At 35.1% G+C, this 25,380-nt stretch overlaps 1 protein-coding gene across 2 annotated transcripts in view; it reads left to right on the top strand.

The window, feature by feature from the left end:
* The window catches only part of LOC140160798 (von Willebrand factor A domain-containing protein 3B-like), a 219,615-nt gene that overhangs the window by 52,317 nt on the left and 141,918 nt on the right, over positions 1-25,380 (top strand). For both annotated transcript variants that reach the window (XM_072184106.1, XM_072184105.1), the window contains one exon: positions 13,410-13,572. In XM_072184106.1, the coding sequence (XP_072040207.1) occupies positions 13,410-13,572 (163 nt within the window). The remainder of the gene's footprint in view (positions 1-13,409; positions 13,573-25,380) is intronic.

Below are 25,380 nucleotides of genomic sequence, written 5' to 3'. Positions count from 1 at the left end.
AAGCTATGAAGCTAATACAAATTCAATTGTTTGCAATTAATATTTTCATTAATCAACAGAGTAACATTTGCATGAAGTACTTCATGTGGTCAACAACCACATTGATTAGTTAACAATAAAACTGTTTATTTCAGCATTAAATTTCACAAACTTTGATGGAGTATAATTTATGAAATTTAAGTTTATCAGAATCATTTTTAAAATTGGAATATACAATATAATATATAACAACATACTATGTACTTTTTTAGTATATATATGTACAAATTTAGTATGCGACTAGGACCATTGTGTGAAAAAATAGTAGGAGTGAAAATTAATTGTTTTTAATAATGTACAACCGCTTGAGAATATTTACCTTTTGCTACTTAAAAGCTACTGCATTAGCCATGAACTTGAGTTTGAACTTCTTGGGCAATATTGTACGTAATTAAAGACTTATTTATTGTTATCTCAGAACACTTGTACTGTGTGTGTGATTTTTTATTACCTTGCAAATTATCTCTCTGATGGAGTGTATATTTTTTTGATTAAGATGATACTTGTATTTTGTATTGCGTCCGAAGGTCTTTCTGTTTTGTACATTACAATTTTGACCCTTGTAATATTAGCTTGATAGTTAATGTCAATGTATGTGTGATATTTTTGTAAAACGCATCTTAAATTGGGCAATTCAAGTTGAAATCCATACTCCCTAGACATGACCTTAAGCTTCTACACAGGGGGTGTAGATTTCAAATGGAATCACCCATTATGTAAATCCATTTGAAATTCACACTCCCTGTGTGGAAGATTAAGATTGTGTCTTCCACTTGGGGGTGTATGGATTTCAACTGGAATTGTCCATTGTACTGAATGGGTATAGATTTCAAATGGAATCACCCATTTAGGTAGTCCCATTTGAAATTCACACTCCATGTGTGGAAGTTAAAGGTCATATCTTCCATAGGGGTGATGGATTTCAACTGGCATAGCCCGTTATACTGAATGGGTCCAGATATCAAATGGAATCACCCATTTAGGTAACTCCATTTGAAATTCACACTCCCTATGTGGAAGTTAAAGGTCATGTCTTCCATAGGGGTGATGGATTTCAACTGGCATAGCCCATTATACTGAATGGGTCCAAAGGGAAATGCAATAAGAGTTGCATGTCTTTTCTAACAATATTTTTGTAGGAATGAGTGAAAACATAAAAGGAAATACATGTTCAATCTGATAATAGCACTATATTAAAGTTCATTTAGAAATACAATCAAAATTGATGAAAAAGTGCAAAAGGAAGTTGTGAATAGCAGTATGTGTCTGTTAAAGTGGAGGGGAAACCCCCGTTTCATAGGAATGTGTATTTACTTTATGTTAAAAATATATCATCCAGAAGAGTCAATATAGTTGTTAACAAAGGCCTATAAAGAACAGAGAGTGTGTTTGCATGGTTGCATAAAAGCACACAACTGCACTTTTCTTTTATATGGCATCTCTTATTGACACGATCATGGGAAATGAGTCGGATGTCGCTAATATTGATTTTGAGGTATTGGCAAAGAAAGTGTTAGAATTCTTTTGTTTTATATTGTTTCCAGCGATTGATAAATTGATGTAACTTCGCAAAGAAAAGTTGTATCAACATGGGGTTTTCAGTTTCTGAAAACTCTAAATGTCCTCCTTAGAAATGTATGTAAAACTCATTTTCAACCAGGGTCGACATGCAACTCATTCCCCTTGATCATGTCACATTTGAGTAAAACAAGCAGAATAGGTCATTTTGTTGATAAAATTGAATTTGATGAAACATGGCCAGAAGTTGTCAGAGATCATCTTTTTGCAATTTATTGTTAAAAAGAACTGTTTATCCATAAAAATATCCTGTATAGTAAAATTTCAAAGTTTTTAAGGGTCTGAGCTTTCCATTGAAGCAGTCAAGGGGGCTATCATTTTCTTTGGAAGGGGGTCCCAAATTTACACAAAGTCAAGGCCAATAAAATTGCACCCCCCCTATTTCGAAACAAAAATTGTATGACCCCCTCACCACCGATACACCTTACCCCCTAAACAAGCTAAAATTGTATTGAAATCAGTCTTTTTGAATCAAATAAACACACTATTTATAATAATAATAATAATAATAATATTTATTTGAATTACTTGCAAAATACAAAGTAACAAAATAACAGTACATTTATACACACTTTACATTTCTTACACATGACTAAAGCAAGTAATTCAGGATGAGTGAATGGGCTAAAAGCCCAAACACAGAAGTGCCCACTCATCCTGCACATGAATAAAAAGATTAAACTTGAAAGTACAAAAAAAAAAAATATATATATATATATGTATAAAATATATATAAGCCTATACCTAAAATACAGGCATTTGAAAATACATAAGTCAAAACATTAAATACCACAAGATCATTTAAGCATATTCAAGTAAAAAGATTTACATTCAGACTTAAATACAACAAGATTGTTAACATGATGCAATTCAGAGGGAATTCCATTCCAAAGACGTGGGAGGGAAACAAACATAGAATTAAAGAAAGATGAAGATTTGGCAGATTGATGCAATAGCCTAGAATTATCTAAAATACCTCTTTGAACCAGTGAACTAAACGAAGGCGGCCCAATCTCATTGATTATTTTAAATCCCAAGACTAATCTTTGACACTTGTAAACATCCTCAAGCTTAATCAATTCAAGATCTACAAGCCTCTTAGAATATGACGGACGATCATCAAAATCAACTTCAGGAAAATCTTTGTAGAACAAAGTACGAGTGATTTTCCTCTGGATTTTTTCCAACCTATCAATATGATTCCTTTGAAATGGAGACCAGACACAAACACAACTAGAGCGGTTCTCGGGTTGCGCGGTTTTCGGCATTCGCGGTTCGTGTGTAAGGTTCTTGGTTCTTGGGTGATGGTAGTGGGTGAAACGTTGCGTGGTTGTGTTAGATGTTTGTTTCTTTTTAGAACCCTGTATAGGCGTAGCTAGTATGGTGGTTGGGGAGTGCGGAGTGGGTTTATTTTATTATTATTTTGTAACGTTGGTATCTCGAGGTTAGGCTTCACGTGGGGTACACTATGATGTATACAATAATACTGTGTAACAATAAGAAGGCGGAACTGTGGGTTTACTGTTATTATTTTGTAAACTTATTAGGGGATATTTTACATAGACTGGTGGACTATGGGAAATGTTTTATGTACTTGTTCGAAGTGAGGCGGGCGTATACCACTTATCTGGTGCGTATCCTTCTTGTGTTAACTTTTTTTTATGATTAGTCTAATAGGTATTTTGGTAATGGTTCTTTTGTTCGAGGGTCTTGATATTCGCCTGTCTCCGGAGCTAGAATTAGACTGTACTGAGTTGCAAAACGTGGATGCATTTCACAAGCGCAGAATGATGTACTCATTATCCCAAAGTACCAGATACATTGCTTTTGTGATTGGTCTATTGGGTGTAGTATTTTTCCGGTAGTTTGTAATAATAAGCATGCACAGGTCATGTTCTTGGGAGTTGGCATAGGATCATAAGTTAAGTAATATTGACCCTTAGATGCATTGTAGTTAATTTGACCGTGCATCATATTCTGCTGTAGGCCTAACATCGGGTTTTGTTCATGTTTTCCAAAAAAATTAAAACAGTTTAATGTCAATTAGAAGACTGTACTGGGTATGTATATATAGCAGTTGTCTATGCATGGTTAAAGAAAAATATTAACGTGCCACTGTATGCACGATGGGAAAGTCATGAGAAAACAAAAGTCGAACATCTTGCAGGCTTATTCTTTTGTAGACCTAAATAGTTAACTAAATACCGCCAGAAGACATAGCATGTGTAGCAGTTAGATGAAGATGCTTCTGAAGGTATTTAGTTATCTATTTAGCTCTATTGGTGCAAAAGAATAAGCCTACAAGACGGTTCCTGACTTCGTTTTTCTCCGACTTTCGCATGATGCATGCACATTTAAAAAAAATTATATAGGCCTACAAGATGGTTTCCGAAATAATTTTATCCTGACTTGCGGATTTTCATGCACATTAATATTTTTTATTAAGTATCTGACTGCTACACATGCTATGTCTTCTGAAGGTGTTTAGCAACTATTTAGCTCTATTGGCCAAAAGAATTAAGACTACAAGATGGTTGGTTTCCGACCTCCTTTTACTTCCAACTTTCGCACGATGCATGCCCATTAAAGAAATATTTTATAGGTCTACAAGATGGTAGGTCGGTACAATTTGTGACCCTACTTCTCATACCCGACTTTTCATACCCCATCTGACCCAACTTTTTTCAGTTTGATGAGATATTCTCAGCGTATTCAGTAGGTAATTAAATATTGAACAAATGCCATACACGTTTCCTTTATTATCGATTAAAATAACAGCATTTTCAAGCATTTTTTATCGCAAATTTCAAAGCCTCGTTCAGCTATATTTAGATACAATTAGCATTGATGAGTTTTGAGCCCTGTGCAATACAAATCGCCCGGACTATTTGCTGAAGCCAATCAATAAGTGTTTGCTTATTGAGGAGAAAAGTCAATAACTGGTTATACCTTTATCTGCTAACTTAGTTGAACCTGGTGGTGTGGTACGTTGAAGTCAATGTTCAATAAATTCCAAATGTTGCTAGCAGTAAAAGAGCTAAATAGCATGCAATGACAATAAAAAAAAGTTTATGATGTCGTCATGCTTAGATCTTAAGGTGGTATTTGAGGCATATTCTAGAAATTAGTAAATGGCTTTGTGACTTTCAGCAGATTTTAAGGTATGTAATTTGAACATAAATCGTTTGAGTTTGATTTGTTTGACTAGACCTAATGAAGAAATATTTTCATTCAAGTACAAATGTTCTAAGTAGTCTTACTTTAAAAGTTGCCCTGTCGGCTTCTAAATAGTAAACGAAAACTAAAGAAGTAATGTTTTCATACAGTGCAGACAAAGTAAGCGCAGCCAGCGGGAGGGATGGGAAAGGGAAAGAGTGTCTCCTTGACAAAAACTTAAAGAGGAAAATGCCCTTGACAAAAAATTAAAGAGATAACCGAGAAGGCAAAGGAAATGAAAAGGGGAAAAGAGCCTGGTTTTTACCAAAATTCATCCCGATCATGGACCACATTAAAAATTAATGTCTCAATAAAGCCCTTTTTTGGAAGCTCTTAACTTAACATGTAGACTACAGCCTTCAGTCATGACAGTCTCTTTTAAAAATAACGGTATAGGCCTATTTATATGTCCCAGGTCAAAATGATGCAACCGGGATTTTTTGGTCCCCAACACCTGAAATCCCTCCCCTCGACTAAGAAAGCTGGATATGCTCCCGATAGCACTATAGTGCCAGTATGTTTGGTAACGAACCGGAGCGACATTGACACGTAAAACAAATGAAAAAAATTGTAACATCAACCTTCTTTTGTGATGACTTTTAGAACCTTCTTTTGGAATGGGATGGGGCATCTTTTGTGATGAGTTTCGAACGGAACTGTCTTTTCAATTGGGCGAACCACCGCACTAATCAACCTTCTTTTGATCTTCTTCTGTTATGACTTTCGAACATTTTATTCTGTCATTTTTTAACATTTGAATTCAAAGTATGGCCGTCACATCTCTAGTAATTTTTTTTGTTTTTTTTTGTTTTTTTGTTTTCTTTTTCTTCTTTTCAACAATAAAGAAGAAGGAATGTTTTTTTTTATCTTGGCCTATAGGTGCAAATATGTTCGTTTTAACGCATAACCGGAGCGACATTGAGATGTAAAACACTATGTGGGCCTATATACATGACATTATCATGATTATGGGGGCATATGCGCATTATTGGCATTCAGCGAAAACTCAGTAATGAAATGCTCTCAATTTAACATGTTTAAGTGCACATGTTACCCTGCCAGCTTTTAAATAGAAAAACTTTTCAACACCTAAAGACATTAAATATGCAATTTTCTAATTGCCACCTATTGAAAGTTCATGCTACTTTTATTTTGCAGATTTTTGCCTTCAAAGTGTTTCTAATATGTTCTTATGTATTATATAGTAGCAGCCTTCTAATTTGCATATTTGCATAATTAATTAGCTAATTTGCAGAATTAGCTAATTAACTATGCAAAGTAGGGCAACTAAGTAATTAATTATCTGGAAGTCATTAGGAACACTTTGACCAAGTTTGAAACCAGTATTCTATTATTAAATAAAAATGTTATTACATATTCATGAGCACTTTCGAGTCATATTGGTTCATTGATAATTGATAAAAATAATACAATACAAAAAATTTAAAATGTGTGAATTATAAAAACAGTATGTCCGATTAGCTTAAAACATAAGGCGTATTGATCAGTGTTCTTTGCCCTACTCAATTAGTCTATATTTTTAAAACATGCTTAGAGCACTTCCACAATGCCTCAAATACCACCTTAATGCGACAGACATATAAACGAGGCAAAACACAACACAGCGTTTCCAAAAAGCAAGACAAAAGCAAACAAAAATACACCCATTTCCGCTATTGACCGCACAAAATCACAGACCATTTACTAAATGAACGACCAGTAATCAGGTGCGGCAATTCCCCAATAGCTCACAATGGTGCATAGGCCTATGATACTACACGCACGTATTCTTGGAAGCTTCTTGGTCGTGCATTTGACGGACTTAGGTGTTTTAATTTTTGTTAAATATCTCCTCTCCTGAAGACATATTATTATAGAAAATCTATCTACTTCTTCATTCGCATACATACTATATACCCTGCAACTTTCAATCTACACAGTGGCTAGATAACCCGTTAAACGTGCGAACAAATATTGCAAAACAAAATTAAAGTATGGCTGTACGCCTATACAATAAACAATATGTGGCAAAATAAGAGATTTGTAAAGATTAAGTAAAGCATCAGAAGTCATATTTCTAGTACATCTAACTATAAAACCGGAGAGCTTAGAAATTTTATTAGCCACAATACCAATATGAGAGTCAAAAGAAAGGTCCTTACTGAAAGTAACTCCAAGCAGCTTGAATTCATCAACTTCTTTAAGCTCATCATTGCCCATAATATAAGAACTACAGAATTTAGGAGACTTAGATCTAGTCATGTGCATGGTGGAACACTTTGAAAGGTTCAAAGGAAGTTTGTTACAAACTGACCATTGAAAAATATTTTCAATGTCCTGCTGAAGAATCTTATGGTCTAAATCACCATAGATAGGACGGACAATTGAATTATCGTCAACAAATTGGAAAAGAGAAGAAGAAACCACATCATTTAAGTCATTAACAAACAGCAGAAACAAAATTGGACCAAGCACAGAGCCTTGAGGAACACCAGAAGTTACATTACACCACTCAGAAACTACACCTTTGAAAATAATTCTTTGCTTACGCATGTACAAAAAGTTTTGAATCCACCTAAGAAGTTGACCTCTAATTCCCATAGAATGAAGTTTACCAAGCAAAAGATTGTGGTCTACTTTATCAAATGCAGAACTAAAATCCAAGAAAATACCATCAACAAGCCAACATTTACGATCATCCAATGATTTACTAAGCAAATGGAAAAATTTTGACAACATTTGCTCACAATTTCTGCCACTCACGAAAACCAAATTGATTATCAGACAGAATACCATTTTCATTGACATAATTCATTATACGAGAAGAAACTAATTTTTCCATAACCTTACCCACGATACTTGTCAAAGAAACTGGGCGGTAACTACTAACATCATCCTTGGGCTTTCCAGAACCCTTATAGATAGGGACAACATTGGCCTCTTTCCAAGCACCAGGGACTTTACCATGTTGTAGAAAAACATTAAACAGACCACATAATACTGGGGCTAATTCATTACAACAAACCTTCAAAAAGACAGGAAGTATGCCATCAGGACCAGGAGATTTGGACGAATCAAGATTCTTAAGAACATCAGCCACTTCACTCACTGTAATAGGCTCACAAGAAAAAGGGGCTGCCCCATGTGAAGGAATGGAATCAGGCAAAGAGTCAAGATCAATAGGTTCATACATATCAACAAACTTGCTTGAAAAATGAGTATTGAATACATTAGCAATATCATCTGGATCAGTAATTACATCATTATCAACAGTAAAACAAGTATTTTCAGAACACTTTTGGAAGAAGAAACATAAGACCAAAATTTCTTAGGATTTCTCTTAACATTTTTGAAATTTCATATGTATAATTTCTATGACTATTTCTAATTGCAGCTTTCAATTTATTACTACAGTCCTTAAATTGCTGCAATGCTACAGGAGACTTACTTACTTTAGATCTTTTATACAACATCTTTTTCTTTGTACATAATTTTCTAATATCCTTATTGATCCAAGGTAATGAATTATTTCTTTTAACCACTTTCTTGGGTACCGAGTTATCTATACAAGACATAATAATAGACTCGGCCTTATTCCACATAACATTGACCTTATTATTAAAACATGAATACCAGGGACTATTTACAAGCAAATACTTCATTTGATCAAAATCAGCCTTATTTAGACAGTAAACAGCCTTGTTAATTGGCTTAGTCTTAAGAGGAGACATATTCAACATACATCTAACTGCTGAGTGATCACAACCATGCAAATTATAAGTGGAATTACAAGATAATACAAATGATGGATCAGAAACAAAAACCAAATCAAGAAAGTGATCAATACCATTAAGAGTCTTATAAGTAGGCTCTTTAAGAACTTGTGTGAAACCACTTGAGTGCATCACATCAAGAAGACTGTTTGGCAGAGAGCCCTTTGTTGCATGCTCATTAATCCAATCAATATGAATGTTAAAATCACCAACAAGAGAACACAATTTATAGGATCTGTTTGAAGCTTGAATTTTACTAAGGTTATCATCCAAAATCTCCAAACCACATTTATTTTCAGATGGAGGCCTATAATAAACACCAAACAAACATTTCCCTTCATCAGTATTAAACTCTGCCCAAACAATTTCTAGATCTTTAGACAAAAACTCAGATCTCAAAGTAGCATTAAGATTACTTTTAATACCTAGAGCAACCCCGCCACCACGCCTATTTCTGTCATTAAAAAAAATACTATAATCAGAAGGGAAAACTTCTCCATCATTAAAGGAATCATCAAGCCAAGATTCAGTAATAGCAATTATGTCTGGTTTATCAAAGTCCACACGAGCATGAAAATCCACAATTTTATTCTTAATACTTCGAGCATTAAAATACAAAATAGACAAATTATTATTATTGTTACTTCCAGCTTGATGATTATCAACGGAACAATCCGATAAGTCAATATTTACACTAGATTCATTATTGCCCTCTTGTGAAATTTCATTATTACTGTTACAAATATTTGAATTTTCATGTGAAATGTCATTTTTACCGTTACAAATATTTGAATTTTCACATGGCAAACAAGAAGTATCACTAAAGTTTGAATCAGAGAGATCACAAACATTTTCATTCAAATCAACACAACCATGCAAATTACTGTCAACAGAAACATTGCTCTTATATAGGCCTACACTGTCCTTTACGATAAGGATAATGAACTGAGTGCAATGCATTCGTCAAGATAATCGCACGCGCCGTGGAGTTATTGCATTTAGCTTGAGAGCCGATAGGCTCTCGAAAGCTAAATGCAATAACTCCATGGCAAGTGCAATTATCTTGACGAATGCATTTGCACGAGTACATTATCCGTCATACACTTTGAGTGTAGGCCTATTAAAACAATAGGCAATATTAATTGCTGCATTCATTATATTAGTTTTAATATTAGGGAAAATATCTTACATTTTAAAAACACCGTCAGGACATTGGCCAGCTACGTAGCATTTAACTGGTAAAGAAAATCAATCCCTGTAATCAATGGTATCGATTGCGCCATACGTCATACTTAGGTAACTTATTCACGCATGGTTTAATTGACTTGACTTTATGTTGTGATCATTTAATATCGTGGTTTCGAACACAGAGAGCACTGAACCAGTTGGAAACGATCGATTTAGATGTCAGACTAGTACTACGGTGAATATCAACTGGACTTTATAGCTCTATAATTTGAACTACTTATATTAAAACACACGACATTGGGATTTAACAATTTGTTCAGTATTATCATAGGCCTTCAAACACATGTGTTTGAAGGCCTATGGTATTATAAAGCATGATCATGATATTATGCGCTAGTGTGTGTTTCCCGGGCCCGGCTATGTTATTTTAGATATAGGCCTACATGTATTTCATTTGTAAAATGCTGAATATTTTGCAATGGTGTCATCTTGTATAATCCACCTGTTTTTGGCCCTTTTTAATTAATAGAAGCTCGATTATTCTCATTTGATGTTTGATTTATTTGAGGTCATTAATCATAATTTATGACAATGATATTTGCAAGGGTGCAACTCTACTAGTCTTATTACAAGACTGCCCTATCCCAACCCTAAACCCTAATCCTAAACTCCGTGAAACGAGGACTGGACTCAAGTCTAGCGAGTTGCACCTTATTCGGTAATTGTACACTATTATAGAACACCGTTGTAACTTTATACCATTTTAACACCACAGAATGTATATTCGTACTTTTTTGTTGGTATATATATCGAACAGACAATTATATAGTTATGTGATCTCTGTGTCTAAAGCGCCACCTAACTCTACTTTATGGTTATGTGAAAGTAGTATTTCTAGTATTTGAGCGTGCACGTATTATCTAGAATCTATTGTTTAGCGTGCAGGTTTTAGATAATGCATTGTTTAGCGTGCAGGTTTATATAATTTGGGCTGTGAAGGGTAGTTCGCGAAAATAATGCACGGGAGAAGAATACATAACGATGAATAGAAACGGGCACTAGAAGTGTATACCAGGAGAATTTAACAAACTACCATCGGAAGGAGAATTATTAACACTATCAACAATACTTGATTCATGAGAAGAAACATTCACAAGACTAATATTATCAACACATATATCATTAAATGTTTCATTATCATCATTATTGACATCAACGTTAAAAGCACAATTTATAGGGTCACCAAAGTCACACTTGTGGTCAAGAGGACTAGCGTCATTAGAACATACAATTTCATTTACAACAACACCATTAATATTATTTGTACATTCAGCATAATTATCATAATTTGTATCATCAATATTTAAATTACAATGACAGTTACCCTTGTCAATAAAGTCACAAACACTTGAATGAGAATGAATGGATGGATGAGTAAGATGAGATGAAGTGGCTTCAAGAGCACAATTGTTATAAACAGGATGACCAGATGAATGAATAGAATTTATGACAATAGGGCTATGTGAGTCACTGACTTTACTGATAACACTTCTATACACATTGCATGTAATAATACCAGAATTATTTTTATCAGAGTCAATACCATTTTCAAGAAAACCATGAACAGATGAAGAATTTAAAATAACATGATCATGGTTTCCAAAGTTATTGTTATGTCCATCAATTGCATAGTTATTTGTCTCTGAAGTTACTGTGCCATCCCCATATTTGTGGTCATCTTGTGACTCCCTACATTATGGTCATCAAAAATGTTATGACCCCCCTATTTTACTTTCCAAAATTTTATGACCCCCTGGTATATTTGGGACCCCCCTTCTGAAGAAAATGATAGCCCCAAAGGCAAAGAGAAAAGGATCCTGCTGGGATGAAAAGCTCAGGCCCTTAAAAACGTTGTAATTTATTGTTGTGTTAAACATCGAGATGTTAACACTGCACAAAAAGAAACTTTTACATGTTGGGTGGTCATAGATAGATATAAAGTCTGCACAAAAAGTAACGCAGCTGTTATAAATGTGCCTATAGCGTCAGAACTAATAATTGTTTTAACAATATTGCAACATAGAAAGAAGGATGATTTATTTATGTGCATTTTGATACCATTAGGTTAAATACCACTAATTATGTATTACACAGGTTTCAATGGGAAAATGCCTAATTTTGGGTGGAATTTTCTCATATTCAGAACTCTCACAGTTCAATGCCACTAATATCAGGTGAAACTATATGATTTAGATGCCAAATGATCAAAAATTCAACATAGGTTGACCTGAGACTTTTCTTGTTTTAACATACTAAACCGTAAACACCTTAAAATTACAGTGCGCCCTCAAAGCTGAAAGTTATGATAAGGCGAATATTTACTAAAAACCAAAGCCGTGCGTATGAATTTTATCAAAATGTCATATAATGAGAGAAAATGTACCATTTTGAAGCATCAAACTCTAAAAAGTACTTTTTTTTTATATAACTTGATCAATTTCAGCGATTTTAATGCAGGCTTTTCGAATGCCATGAAAACAAATAGTTCCTCGTCGTATTCCAACGTATCGCCCAGGCCTATTAGTGGTATTTAACCATTAGTCCAATTTCGTTCAATATTAACAACACAACAGTGTTTTTAAAGAGAAGTACCCGAAGTTGCAGCTATTTGTATTGATTTGAAGTCAGAGCGAAGATATTGGAGGCTTTTACATGCCACAATGCTTACGTTATAACCATTGATCGCTGTAAACTGCAACTTTTAAATTTGGGTATTTTTCTTCAAAGGCACTACTGTGTTGTTAATATTGAACAACATTTGACAAATGGGGTATCAAAATGCGCGTAAATAAATCATCCTTTTTATGCAGAAATATTGTGGAAACAATTATTAGTTCTGAAGCTATAGGCGTATTTATAACAGCTGCGTTACTTTTTGTGCAGACTTTATTTTGCATCTGAACTGAACTCATCATACATGTAGTTAAAAACACTTGTTGTCACAATCATGTAATAATGCATTCTATTGTAAATATGTATCAACCTGCAATCGCTTATATTTGTAATCACTTGATGGATGTAATGTAAAATAAATTCACTTAAAAGCATCAAAATGTGTAGTGATTTTGTTTGATGGTGGTGGGAGTCTCACCCTCCAATCTTTGCCCTGGGACTTTGTTCTACTTGATGCAGCAGACTTCCAAGTATACTGTACAAGTATATGTTTGTGGAATTCTTTGCAACTTTTTGAGTTACAAAAAAATTCAAATTTCACTAAAATTTCATTCATTATTCTGTATTCTTTCATTCATTTACTTGACTTGGCTGATTTAATCATATCAAAATAGTATTCTTTTCATACTTTTATCTGCCAAATATCAATTTCATTAAAACAAATCTGATTTCAGGTTTTCCAATATTAAAGTTGGCATTAAAAACATATTTCCCAAAAATTTGGTCTGGAACTCTTAGCTTGAAAAAAAATGGTTGTCAAAAGCTGGTCCTATATCAAGCTCTCACCACCTTCAAACATCCCAAATTGGTCTGTATATGATTTCAAAATCTGGGATTCAACGAAGTATACCTAAAATTATTTTATTTTCTATATTTGATTAGGAATTGGTTGCAAGAAAGAGTAGACCTGGGACTAGCAAGAAAACAACCAAAAATACCAAAAAGATTCCAACTGAGAGATCCAGACCAAAAATGCCATCAATTAGATTGCCTGTAGGGTCAAAGGTCATCGCTAGAAGTAATCAAGATGGTTTCTACTATCCTGGTAAGTTTTTATGCTAAAGACCTTTGGGCTATTCCATATGAAACCCTTACACCCTATGGAAGGTGTTACCTTAATCTTTCCCACACAGGGGGTGGAGATTTCAAATGGAGCCATCCATTCAGGTAACTCCTATTTGAAATTCACACTCCCTGTGTGGAAGAATAAGGTCAGGTATTCCATATGGGATCGAATGGTGTAGCCAGGGGGCCTCAGGAAATTTTAGGGACAAAATGGGGATGGTTAAGAGCAAAATGTCATTAAAATGACCAAAAGTGGGACAAAAAAGTTGACAAATAGGGATGCTTTGCTCCCTAAATGGAGACGAAAATTTGGTCTTTCCCCCTAATTGGGGACAATAATTTGGCTTTGCCCCCTCCCCGGGGGATCACTCGCATACCAAAGTGGTATGCATGCTCGTCCCAGCACCTCAAAAATGGACCCTAAATGGCGTAATCAGTGTGGAAAGATTTCACCCTTTATTGGCGTAAGACTCTGTAAATCTTACCCCTAAAATATGGCATAATTCGGCGTAGAAAACTAAAATGGACCCTTAAATGGCGTAAATTCTAAAACAAACCCACTGAAGTTGAAAAAATATATCCTAAACGTCGAAACTTTACCTGGAAAGCACCCTTTTTACTAAAAACGGCGACGCCGCCACAAGGCCAAAAATCAACCCTTTTTCGACGTTTTTGGGGACGAGCATGCGTACCACTTTGGTATGCGAGTGACCCCCCCCCCCCCCCGGGCCCCCTCACACCAAAATCCTGGCTACACCACTGTAGGGGATGTATGCATATGGAGTTTAACTGGAATAGCCCAATAGGTTTGTTGATCCATAGCATTAGAGCACCACATTTAGGTGGTACATGCAGGGTGTGTTAAGGCCTATATACTTGAGTACCACATTTAGGTGGTACATGCAGGATTTGTAGGCCTATACTTGAGTACCACATTTAGGTGGTACATGCAGGGTGTGCAGGCCTATATTTTTGAAGAATTAAAATACACATGTGAGAAGTTTCGAGCTACAGATACATCGGAACTGCTTGGGTCATTCATCAGTTCCTGAATGATCCAGCTTGGCATGAGAATAAACCACATCCGCAGTAAGGTAACAAATCTCTGATGCATGTTTCTTCAGCTGGATATTAAAATCTCAATAGAGTGGGTCATGTTCTCAGTTACTAGTGTTTACCAGTGGTGTATGCAAAGAGGGTATGCCCCCCCACACATTTGTCAGTCAGGGAAAATGCAAGCAGTTGGGCGAAAAATTTTGGGGTTACAAAATATGGCAATCAAAGCATCGAGACCTATGCCCCCCACTTTTGAAAACCTGTGGATACCACTGGTGTTTACGCGTCTACAGGCGTGTGGATTGGCTTCATTTGTAAAATGGGTAACATGGACATTTCCTGTCCCTAACAAAAACAAAAACAAAAAACAAAAAACAAAAAACAAAAAACCCCACCCAACCAACCTACCCTACTTGAGAGGACTGCCCGCCCGTTGAATATAGATTGCTGTACTTTTTGCCACCTAAGACAGTGGGGTATTGCATTTAATATAATAATTTAATGTAATATTTTGGAAACATCTTCTATAGGGGGACTATGACTTTCAAATGGAATTAGCACATTAGGCAGCTCCATTTGAAAGGCACCCTCCCTCTGTGGAAGATTCAGGTTGAAATATCTTTCTCAGAGGGTGTATGAAATTCAAATGGAGCTGCCTAATGTGTTCATTCCATTTGAAATTCATATATTGTAAAACACTTAAATTTCACGGGTACTTTATTTCGTGAATTGAGAAAAAGCAAGATTTTTTTTGAGGGTTTTAAATTCGCGAATCCAGAAGATTTACCATTAGGTTCAATGTAAATTTTATATTTCGTGGGGGATTTAATTTTGCGAATTTCATGTCCTCGGGAAATTAAATACTTCGCAAAATTTATGTGTTTTACAGTAGTCCCCTTGTGGATGATATTTCCAAAATCTTCCACAGGGGAGTGTGGATTTTTAATAGCCCAATTTTCATTGTTTTAGTACATTTGTCTGTTGCAAACTGGCAATCCTATTCATTAACTTAATAGAAATGTAATATGGTGCTATCTAAATATTTAACTGAGACAAAACTGATACGAAACTGTAATGAATACACCCCGGACAATTTAAAATGATAGCAAAAATGATAGAAACATTAAAATGATACTTAATTCTGACATTTTACAAGGACATTTGATGATTTTGTTTGAATTTGAAAGCTTTATCAAGTCTATTATTTTCCATAGACTTGGTTGAAATTTCAGACTTCGAAGTACAATATGATATGTGATCATTAATTTGATACTACATTAAGAGGTTTTGATGATCCTATCGGATTGATATCATTTTACATGTTTTGAGTGTGCTGGACTACTGAAGTTACCGTAAACTCTATGAGAACTACCTGCCGATTGGCCACAAAAGAAGTTGTCATCAATTGGACCAATCAGCAACATTGTTAGAATAATTTCACCATGCAAAAAAAAATGGGGGTGAATTATTTGCAAAGCTCCATTCTGATTGGTGATTAAAGTAAAGATGTCATGTAATTGACCAATCAAAAGCAATGTTAGATCGCCAAGTAGTGCTGCAGGGGGTTAAAGTAACTTTATGTGATACATGCTGATACATGGGGGATTTGCTACAAGGTAAAGGTGAGAGGAAAGAATGGGCTATTCCATTTAAAATGCACTCTACCCCTGTGGAAGATTTAGCTTAAGTCTTCCACAGAGGGAGTAGGAGTGTTAACTAGAATAGGAAGTTGGGCAACTTCTATTTGAAATACTCACCCCAGTTGTGGAAGCTATAATACAGAGGGAGTATGGGTTTCAAAATTAACCCTGACCAGTTACATTTGAAAAACATACTCCCTCTGTGGAAGATATTTTCAAAATCTTCCACAGGGGTAGTGTGGATTTCAAATGGAATAGGCCAATATCCAAAATTGAGCACTGATATTGTGTTAAATCCCATTTTGAATGTTAGGAGAACAGGGCTATTTAAAGTCCAATGTATACTCAACATCACAGCCATCGTGCCCACAATGAAATTGTAGCCAGATTTGCACCATCTCCTGCAGTCAGTGGTGTAGAGTTCTATTTGACATGGGGGGGGGGGGGGATTGAAAAATTCTTGAAGTATAGTGAATAGTGACAGATTAAGTTTATGGTACAAATGCACGGTTTTTTTTGTTTGTTTTTTCTATTTTGTAGCTGAACTGATGAAATATGGTGCAAAAGTAGAATAATGTGCCCAAAGCACGCAAAAATTTGCAACTTTGGGGCTAAAATGGACAAATATGAGGTTAATTTGATCAGAAACCCATATTCAGGTGTTAACATTGTGGGGGGGGATGATTGTATGGACCATCCCCCCTGGGGAATATACCCCCCATCTCCGTATTTCAGTTCAGTTTTCTCATAACGCTGATCGCCTCTTGAGTAAGCATGTAATTATTTTTAGGTTTTTTTTAATAATTCATAAGACATATATAAAGATTATGCAACAGGGAAAAAAACCCTGTTCTATGCCAGATTCTATGGGCCCGACCAACCCAGATTTTGCATTTTGGGGATTTAAAACAACAACAAAAAACACCTAAATTGAGCTGTATGCATGTAAAAACAGCAATTTATTTTTAATTGTTTGGTTGAAGTGGATTGATGAAAGCAAATTGAAAAAATGATTGCAAAAATTGTACAGATTTTTACAGCTTTCTGTGATTTTTGATGGGATCATGTAGCCTTTTTGAGAGAAAAAAAAATCAGTACAACTGACCCTACCATATCTGCTTATAGATCAGGGGTTTTGTCACCTTTGGGAAAAGATCTACTGGTGATCAAATGTCTCTAAAAGCTACTCATACACATAAAGATGTCCAAAATGTTCTCTTTAGATCAATCTACAGTTGTCAAGTTAATTTACTGGCCGTATTTTCAGTTCAGTTTTCTTCAGTGCACGCCACTGCTTCCAATGATACCAAGTCATGCCTTTGTAACTGTCACCGTTAGCTCCAAGATACAGGCCATTAACATTGGAATGAGCACAGTTCCTGTGCCACCAGCCACTACGTTTATAAACCCCACAGTTATTTCCAGGTTTAATATAGTAAAAATGAGGATGCAAGTATCAGTTCTTGCGCAAGTTCTTGACCCTCAGAACAAAGGAAACTTGCAAATTCTTGCAAATGTTTGCATCCAAATGCTAGTATTTCGGACACTTTTTTTGGTTTCTGCAAGTTCCTTGAGTGAATCTTGAGTGACCACGATCATGAGGAGTGTAACCAACTTGCATTTTACTTGACTTTTTTATGCAATTTTATGCAAATATATGCAAGGTTTCATAATTGGCACCTGTCAATTATTGTTCTTGCCCTGTTATATGCTAATTTGTAATTTGGTCATCTACCAGTGTTCAGAGCTCTGTTCTGCCTAAGCTGCATGAAGTCTGTTGAATTGTCTATACCTATGGCTATACATAAATCATGGATCAGAGGACTTCATTTATGTGACCTCAAGTAACTGAATTATGTACACATCCATTAAGAAGATTGAGAGTCATGGTTTTTTTTAGAGACTAGAACTTAGAAATCTATAACCATTGCATAATTATGGTGGGGAAAATCAAAACTCAACCTGACAAACGCCTCTAATCAAGCAAGACCCGCTGACCTGAAACAAGATTTTACCCTGGAAATAATCTCAGTTTCAATCAATATTCTTACAGTGCTACTGTGATTTTGTGTGCAGTGACCGGCCCACTGCAAATGGCAGTGCATAAAAAAGTTCTGAATTTTGATATTCCAAACAGAGATCGGAAGTTTAAATAATCAAAATCTGTGATGAAATTTACTATTTTACTACATCTATAATAAATTACTGCAGGGTTCGGTTTTTGCCGGCAAAAACCTGTTTTTGCCGGAAAAGTGGCATAAACTGGCAAAAACCTGTTTTTGCCAGTTTTTGCCTGGTTTAAACCGGCAAAAATGGCAAAAACTGGCAAAAACTCACATATAGTCACTCAAGTATTATAAAGTAACACAGAAAGCTCATAAACAGTAATACACAGCGTTTAATTAATCATTTAACATATTTTTTGTCTCATCAAGCCCTTAAAATGAAAATGTTTTGGATATAATATATGATATGACACATATGCACTAAAGTGCACTAGTGAGCAATGAAAATCCATACATTTAGTTTCTTAAAATGTTACTTATAATTACCAAATCTTGTAGTATTAAATCTAGGAAAGTAATTTTGTGACTTAAAAATTTGTTTTGAGATGAGAAAAGGGAAACATTTATCAGTTTTTTAGTTTTTGCCATTTTTGCCGGCAAAAACTGGCAAAAACTGTTTTTGCCAAGCCAAGTTAAAACCGGGTTTTTTCCAAAAAACCTGCGAACCCTGAATTACTGAGTTTGGCGACTTGATAAGGCTAAAAACTTCTACGCTTTTACATTATTTCGAAAACGGATTTTTTGCGCTATGTAGAGTAAAGTTGTCCGCACCCCAATAAAACGTCCAATTTTGTTTTTGTTTACGTTAAGGGTGTCAAATTATGTTAATTAGTTTCAAAGCCACTACCAGAGCACCTGCATACTAAAAAATGTTGACATAGCCTGAATTAGGCCTTCTATCCTGTCATCGGTGTGAGGATATTATGCCTGTAGTCTCAACTATTACATGACACAGTAGAAGTATGCCTGTAGTCTCAACTATTACATGACACAGTAGAAACTCAATTAACATCTATTGTTTATTCAACTAATTTATCAACATTAGCATGTATTCTGTGTTTTTATGGAGAACCTATAGTCAACAGTAGAATGTTTGTTTATTGAATTAGTTTGTATGTGAAACTTTTGAAGGACAAATTAATCAGGGTTGTAACTTTATATGAAATAGAGTGTAAGGAAATGTGAATAAAATTGTTTCAGCTGCACAGTGGTGTAGCCAGGACTTTTTCAGAGAGAGAGAGAGGGGGGGGGGGGGGGCAAGGCAAATTTCATGGGGGGGGGGGGGGGGTTGTCACAAATGGGCTAAAGAGTACGACAAATTTATCCAAAATGGGTTAACAAATAAAAAGTACAACAAATGCATAGAAATCTAAAATATCAGATCAGCCAGCAGGCCACAGGGGGCCAAGAGGGATGTGAATAAAATTGTGTTCATCTGCTCAGTGATGTAGCCAGGACTTTTGCAGGAGGTGGGGCAGCAAGGTACATTTCAAGGTGGGGACAAACTTGGATGAAAATGATAAAAAATTAGCTAAAAGGTACAACAAATTTGTCCAAAATGGGCTAAAAAGTACTGTCGAACCAAATGCATCAAAATCTTAAATATCAGAGCGGCCAGCATCCCACAGGGGCAAGACTTCTCACGGTGGATATGATATGGTGTCAAGAAGACTTGCTTCGATCAATGATCTAATTTCAAGCCATTGATTTATATGGAAAAGATACTAAATATTATACTTCTAAGTTCTAAATGATAATCTCCTATCATACCATTAATCACATTAAATAAAACATTTACATGTACACAAAATATACAAAATTTACCAACCGCGAAAGACCCTGACCGCGAAAGACGGGTGACCGCTAGTTATTAAAGTTCTTCTGTCCCTCTCAACATCTCTGGAATATCAAAAAATCGACTGTGCATAGCCCTGCTTCGGACCCTGCTTCCACTGATCTGTAATGCTACCTGCATACTAAAAATGGCATAGTGGGGTTTTTTTCATCAGCGTCATGAGTGTGATCTGCACGCCAGCCTTATCATTATACTCCCCTTTATCGCCAGACAAGCGGTGTGGACTCTGATTAGCAAGATTTTGTCTTTCACAAACATTGAGGCTCAGTGTCAGTCAATTAATAACACTGCCAAGTGTCCATGGGCAGCTGATGAGCAGGCACTCAAGTTTCATGCATGGTACTTGATCTTTGCTGGGGTGAGCTCATGTTTGCATGCGATAGGCCCAAGTTCACTGTTAACCATGCTCGTCCAAAATTGAAAATTATAGGCCTATAACTTGAGCCAGGCTGAAAAGCCTATAACAAGCATGTGGCATACATGTATACCCTGAACATAAGCCATTCTGTATTGAATATTTTGTGAAAACTTTTATATTAATAACTTTCATAAAATCTTATAGTTCTAAAATATGATCTATTTCTATCTAGGATTAGTATGTCTTGTATAAAGCATTGTTATCTAAATGCTATTATTCTTATCTCTTTCAGTTTAAATCACTAAATAACACTTTTCAGATTGTTTGTTCTTGTCTTATTTATCGATGGAGTCATTCATAAGAACTAAATACTCCTGTTTGGAAAGGAATCCAAGAATTATGCAAACCTTATAATTCTGAATAAAATCATTCTACTCCAACAATCCCCGTACATTATATACTATATTTAGTAACCGAAATGGTAACCTGAGCTTTATTCCTTTGATTTTAAACCAATCCTCTCACATCCAATGCTGTATGATTTTACACCTCTCCTACTGCAATAAATATGCTTTACATTTTCTAATTTTTCTTTGCTTACTAAATTTTATTATCCGAACTGTTACACAACACATCGACACATCACATCAAAGCTTCCATTGGGCGCCCGTTCCTTTTTGTAAGGAATTCTGATTATTTTTATTTTAGTTTTTCTCCTGTAAAATAACTTTCAATGACTTCTATTTGCTATTTCTGATATTAATCGTATCTGAAGGGGTTTTTTATTCTGAAGTGCAATTTGAGTGGAGTGCAAGTTTTTGCTCCGAATGTCTTTTGATCAGAAAGGTTTTTGATCCAAAGTTAATTGTTCTGAAAGGTTTTAACTCCCAAAAGGTTTTTAATCCAAGAATTTTTTCCGAAAGGTTATTTTTTTTATGAAAGGTTTTTACTCCGAAGGTTTTGTTCTGAAAGTTCAGTGTGTCTGCTAATTTATGTGCTATCGTCAGTAGATAGCAATACATAAATGAATAAATGTGGGTATTCAGTGCAAGTACATGTAGACCATTCAACTATCAGGTATTATGTAGTCAATGATTGTCAAGTGTCGCTCGCTAGAAATTGCGTCTTATGCAAGTTTCTTTCCTGTTACCGGCAGCGTGCTTGCGTGTACTCCAGAAGTACTTGCAAGTAAGTGGGTTGTCATTTTTTTTTTCTGAAGAGGGGGATGGGTGTCATGAAAATACTGGAGGGGTCGCAGTTTTTTTGACCAAAAATAAGGGGGTTATAGATTTTTACACCAAAAATAGTGGGGGTCAAAACATTATTGACGGTCTTGTGAGTATTACCAGCAAAATTTTTCCAATAAGCTACTACGGTAATAAATATAGAGCACACTCAAAAATTATGTGTGGTGCACGCACATTCTTTTCGGGTAAACTTATAGGGGAACAAAATATATGTAATGTATTTCTTGACATTTTTGGATAATATTTGTGGTGTGTGTTGGGGAGGGGGATGTCATAATTTTGTTTCAAACTATGGGGTCATAAAATATTTCAATGCGAGATAAGGGGTAATAAAAAATGTCTCTGGTCACGACATATACATGAACCCCTCTGCCAAAAAAAATGACAGCCCCTAAGACGTGCTTAATTTTGTGCTATCTTCAGTAGAAAGCAGTGGCATAATGATCAATATTTGGTATTGTCATTGCAAAACAACCCATGCAGATGTCTCTGTTTAGCTTCTGTTGGCCATCTCTCCTATCTAAACGATCATTGTTGGGTTGCAGGTCAATATTCTGAAAGATTTTTGTTCCGAAGGTGTTTGCTCAAAGCTTTTTGTTCCAGAAGTTATTTGTTCCAAGGGATTTGATTCGAAGTGCAATTTGATCCGAAAGGTTTTTAATCCAAAGTTAATTAATTGTTCCAAAAGATTTTAATCCCCAAAGGTTTTTAATCCGAAGACTTTTTATTCCCAATGGTATTTTCCAAAAGTTTTTTGCTCAGTAGGTAGGTATTTTGTTCCAAAAGTCTGTTTCTCCGAAATTTGGAGTAATAACCTTTCGAAACAAAACCCCTGATGAGCCAGGCAAATAATTTGATATATTTTAAAATGAGAATTGAGCATTTTTAATTTTTGCCCCCTTTATGGTCAGATTTGATCAGCCGGATTCCTTGTCATAGGATGCCAGAGAAACAAAATTACCAAAAAATCGCATATGTACCCTTTTTCAAGGTTACTTGTTCATCATCTGGACTAATGTAGATATGCTAGGTGAATTCAAATTTGCCATCAAACTGCATCATTTTATATATCAAATTAAAGCCCTTGAGTAAACAAAGCCAAAACTGAAAACCCTTTTTTCATAGCACTTTCCGTAGCAAAGTTACATCTTGTCAAAGATTGACTTTCATCAAACAATGTCAAAAAGATTCAGCTAGCAAAATTCCCCAAAACGGCATTTCGGGGTGTTTCTAGATCTTTTGTCTTATTATGATAGCAGGTTTTTTAATGGAACTGCTATCAAAATCCTCTAAAATTCCATGAGCGAGTGTCTTATCACCATAAAAATCATATATTTGGGTCAAGTGAAGTATAGAAAACATATTTATGTAGGTTTCCTTCTTCGCCCTTTGTTTTAAATTTCTATGTAAAAATGCATTGACATTTTCGGCGAATTTGGCTGATGTCTAATGTGGTCTACTGAAATAGCGTCGAGGCAATAATAGAAAACATAACTAGATATACTGCAGCCTACGAAGTCCAGCCGTGACCTTGAAGTGACCTCTGATGACCTTGAAAAGATTTGGAACACAATTGCATTTCGTGAAAGATGTAGGCATTAAGCTTAAAGGAGTATTTCGTGATCCTAGCATCCTCTTTTTATGACATTTTTCAGTACATATCCACGAAAAAAGCCTATTCCCAAAATTTCAGTTGATTCCGATTTTATGCGTTTGCGAATTATGCATGATTATGTGTATTACACTGCTCCATAGACAATGCGTTGTAATTTCGTTCTGGTGCACCAGAACGAAATTCAAATTTCACGATATCTTTGCAAAACGAATTAATCTGCAAGAAATATTTTGTTCATAAACATTATGTAGCCAGAGGTTTCCAGTGATATAAAAATCTCAATTTTTTTGGAGAAAAGTGGGGGGATGAGGCTGTGGATCACGAAATGCCCCTTTAATAGCCAGACGATGGTGGCATGGCCAACAGTCATTTAATACGGCAACAGCCAATAGCGTAAACAAAACAGACAATATGACGGCAACACTGCCTGATTTTTGATCAAAAATTTGATTTTTGATCAAAAATTTGATGTTTGGTCAAAAAATGTAATTTTGCTTTAAAAATGTGATTTTTGGTCAAAAATGTGATGTCAAAAATGGGATATTCTCGATAACAATTTCAACACAAATTTACAATTTGATGATATCCCAAAGAATACTTAGCATTGAAGAATTTAAAAAATTACAGAACTTTCATTTGTTAACATACACATGCTGAGTGAACAGAAAAAAAGTTGAATAACACATGGAGATTAAAAAAACTTAAGTATAACAAAATCAAATTAAAAAAGGTAGGAGCATCGGATAATAGACCCATGCAGGAAAATAGCCACTATTTCAAATCAGAATTATGTATCCATTTCAAATATATAACCAATTGAAGATAAGTCTTCACTCCACTGATTTTTAATGTTTCATGAAAATTTAAACAATTCTTATGTTTTTCTTTATTTTTGAAAATTCCTAATTTTTTCTACTAATAATTATTGCTAGCCTAGAGGGAATGTGATATGGTTTCCATAGTTTGTGGGGTGGTTAATAAGCCTAATATCTAAATTCTCTCGCCAGACTTTTTGGATAAAGTGTTTATTTTTTGAGAAAAATCATTTTTTCTATTTTTAAATTAGGGAAATCTAGAAACACCCATAACTTTAAATAGAAACACTTTATTTAAAAAAGCTGGCGAGAAAAGTTTCTAAATTTAATAACCTTTCATATGACACCTTGTTTGTTAAAATTGGCCCTATGGTTAGCTCAGACAATAATTATGAAATTGGGTCATTCAGTGTTTCTAGATCAAATCAAGAAAATTTGAGCAAGTACTAACATTACCTTCAAATATCCCCTATATTACTGACCAATATATTCAAAAAAAGTCACTAATATTATTTGGTAACATTTTGTAATAAAAAGATCCAAAATGCAGTTCTATAAATGGGATAGAAAGGAGAAAAATAATATTTAAACATAGTATCCATTTTCAAACTTTTACCAATTTTAGTGAACGAGGCTTAGTGTCAAAACCACTTTATGTGCAAAGTCAATGGGGCTTTCTAATGCTAAAAATGGCATAACTCAAAAACGCTTTGTTGGCAAAAATTAAAACTTGGCAGGCAAGTTTTTCTCACCCAACTACACATCCTGTATCATTTTAAACCAAATCTGTGCATGAACCACAGTGCAGTACATTGTAACTGAACCAAATCTTGTTCATGGTTGTTTGTTTAACCATGGATAAAGATAATTATGCTCTTCAAACACATAGGTTCCATGACTTAGGCAAACAAAGTTATACATACTTGTGTATACATGCAGTCTTCAGACCAGGCTATGCACACCCAATCGATTAGATCTGGTTAACTGGTGCTGCTTGATCAGCAGAAGAGATACTTCTCCATCTTCTGGTACAGTAAAGCTATCATTTGCTGCATATTTTGCTCAAATGTGTACTTTTCACATGATTGTATTGCCTAATGCTATCTGAAATACCATGTAAAAGACCAAGCCTGAAG

This window comes from Amphiura filiformis, chromosome 9 (genome assembly GCF_039555335.1).
Source record: "Amphiura filiformis chromosome 9, Afil_fr2py, whole genome shotgun sequence".
Classification (NCBI taxonomy): Eukaryota; Metazoa; Echinodermata; class Ophiuroidea; order Amphilepidida; family Amphiuridae; genus Amphiura; species Amphiura filiformis.
The sequence above is the reverse complement of the archived record's forward strand: the minus strand, read 5'-3'. Positions and strand labels throughout refer to the sequence as shown.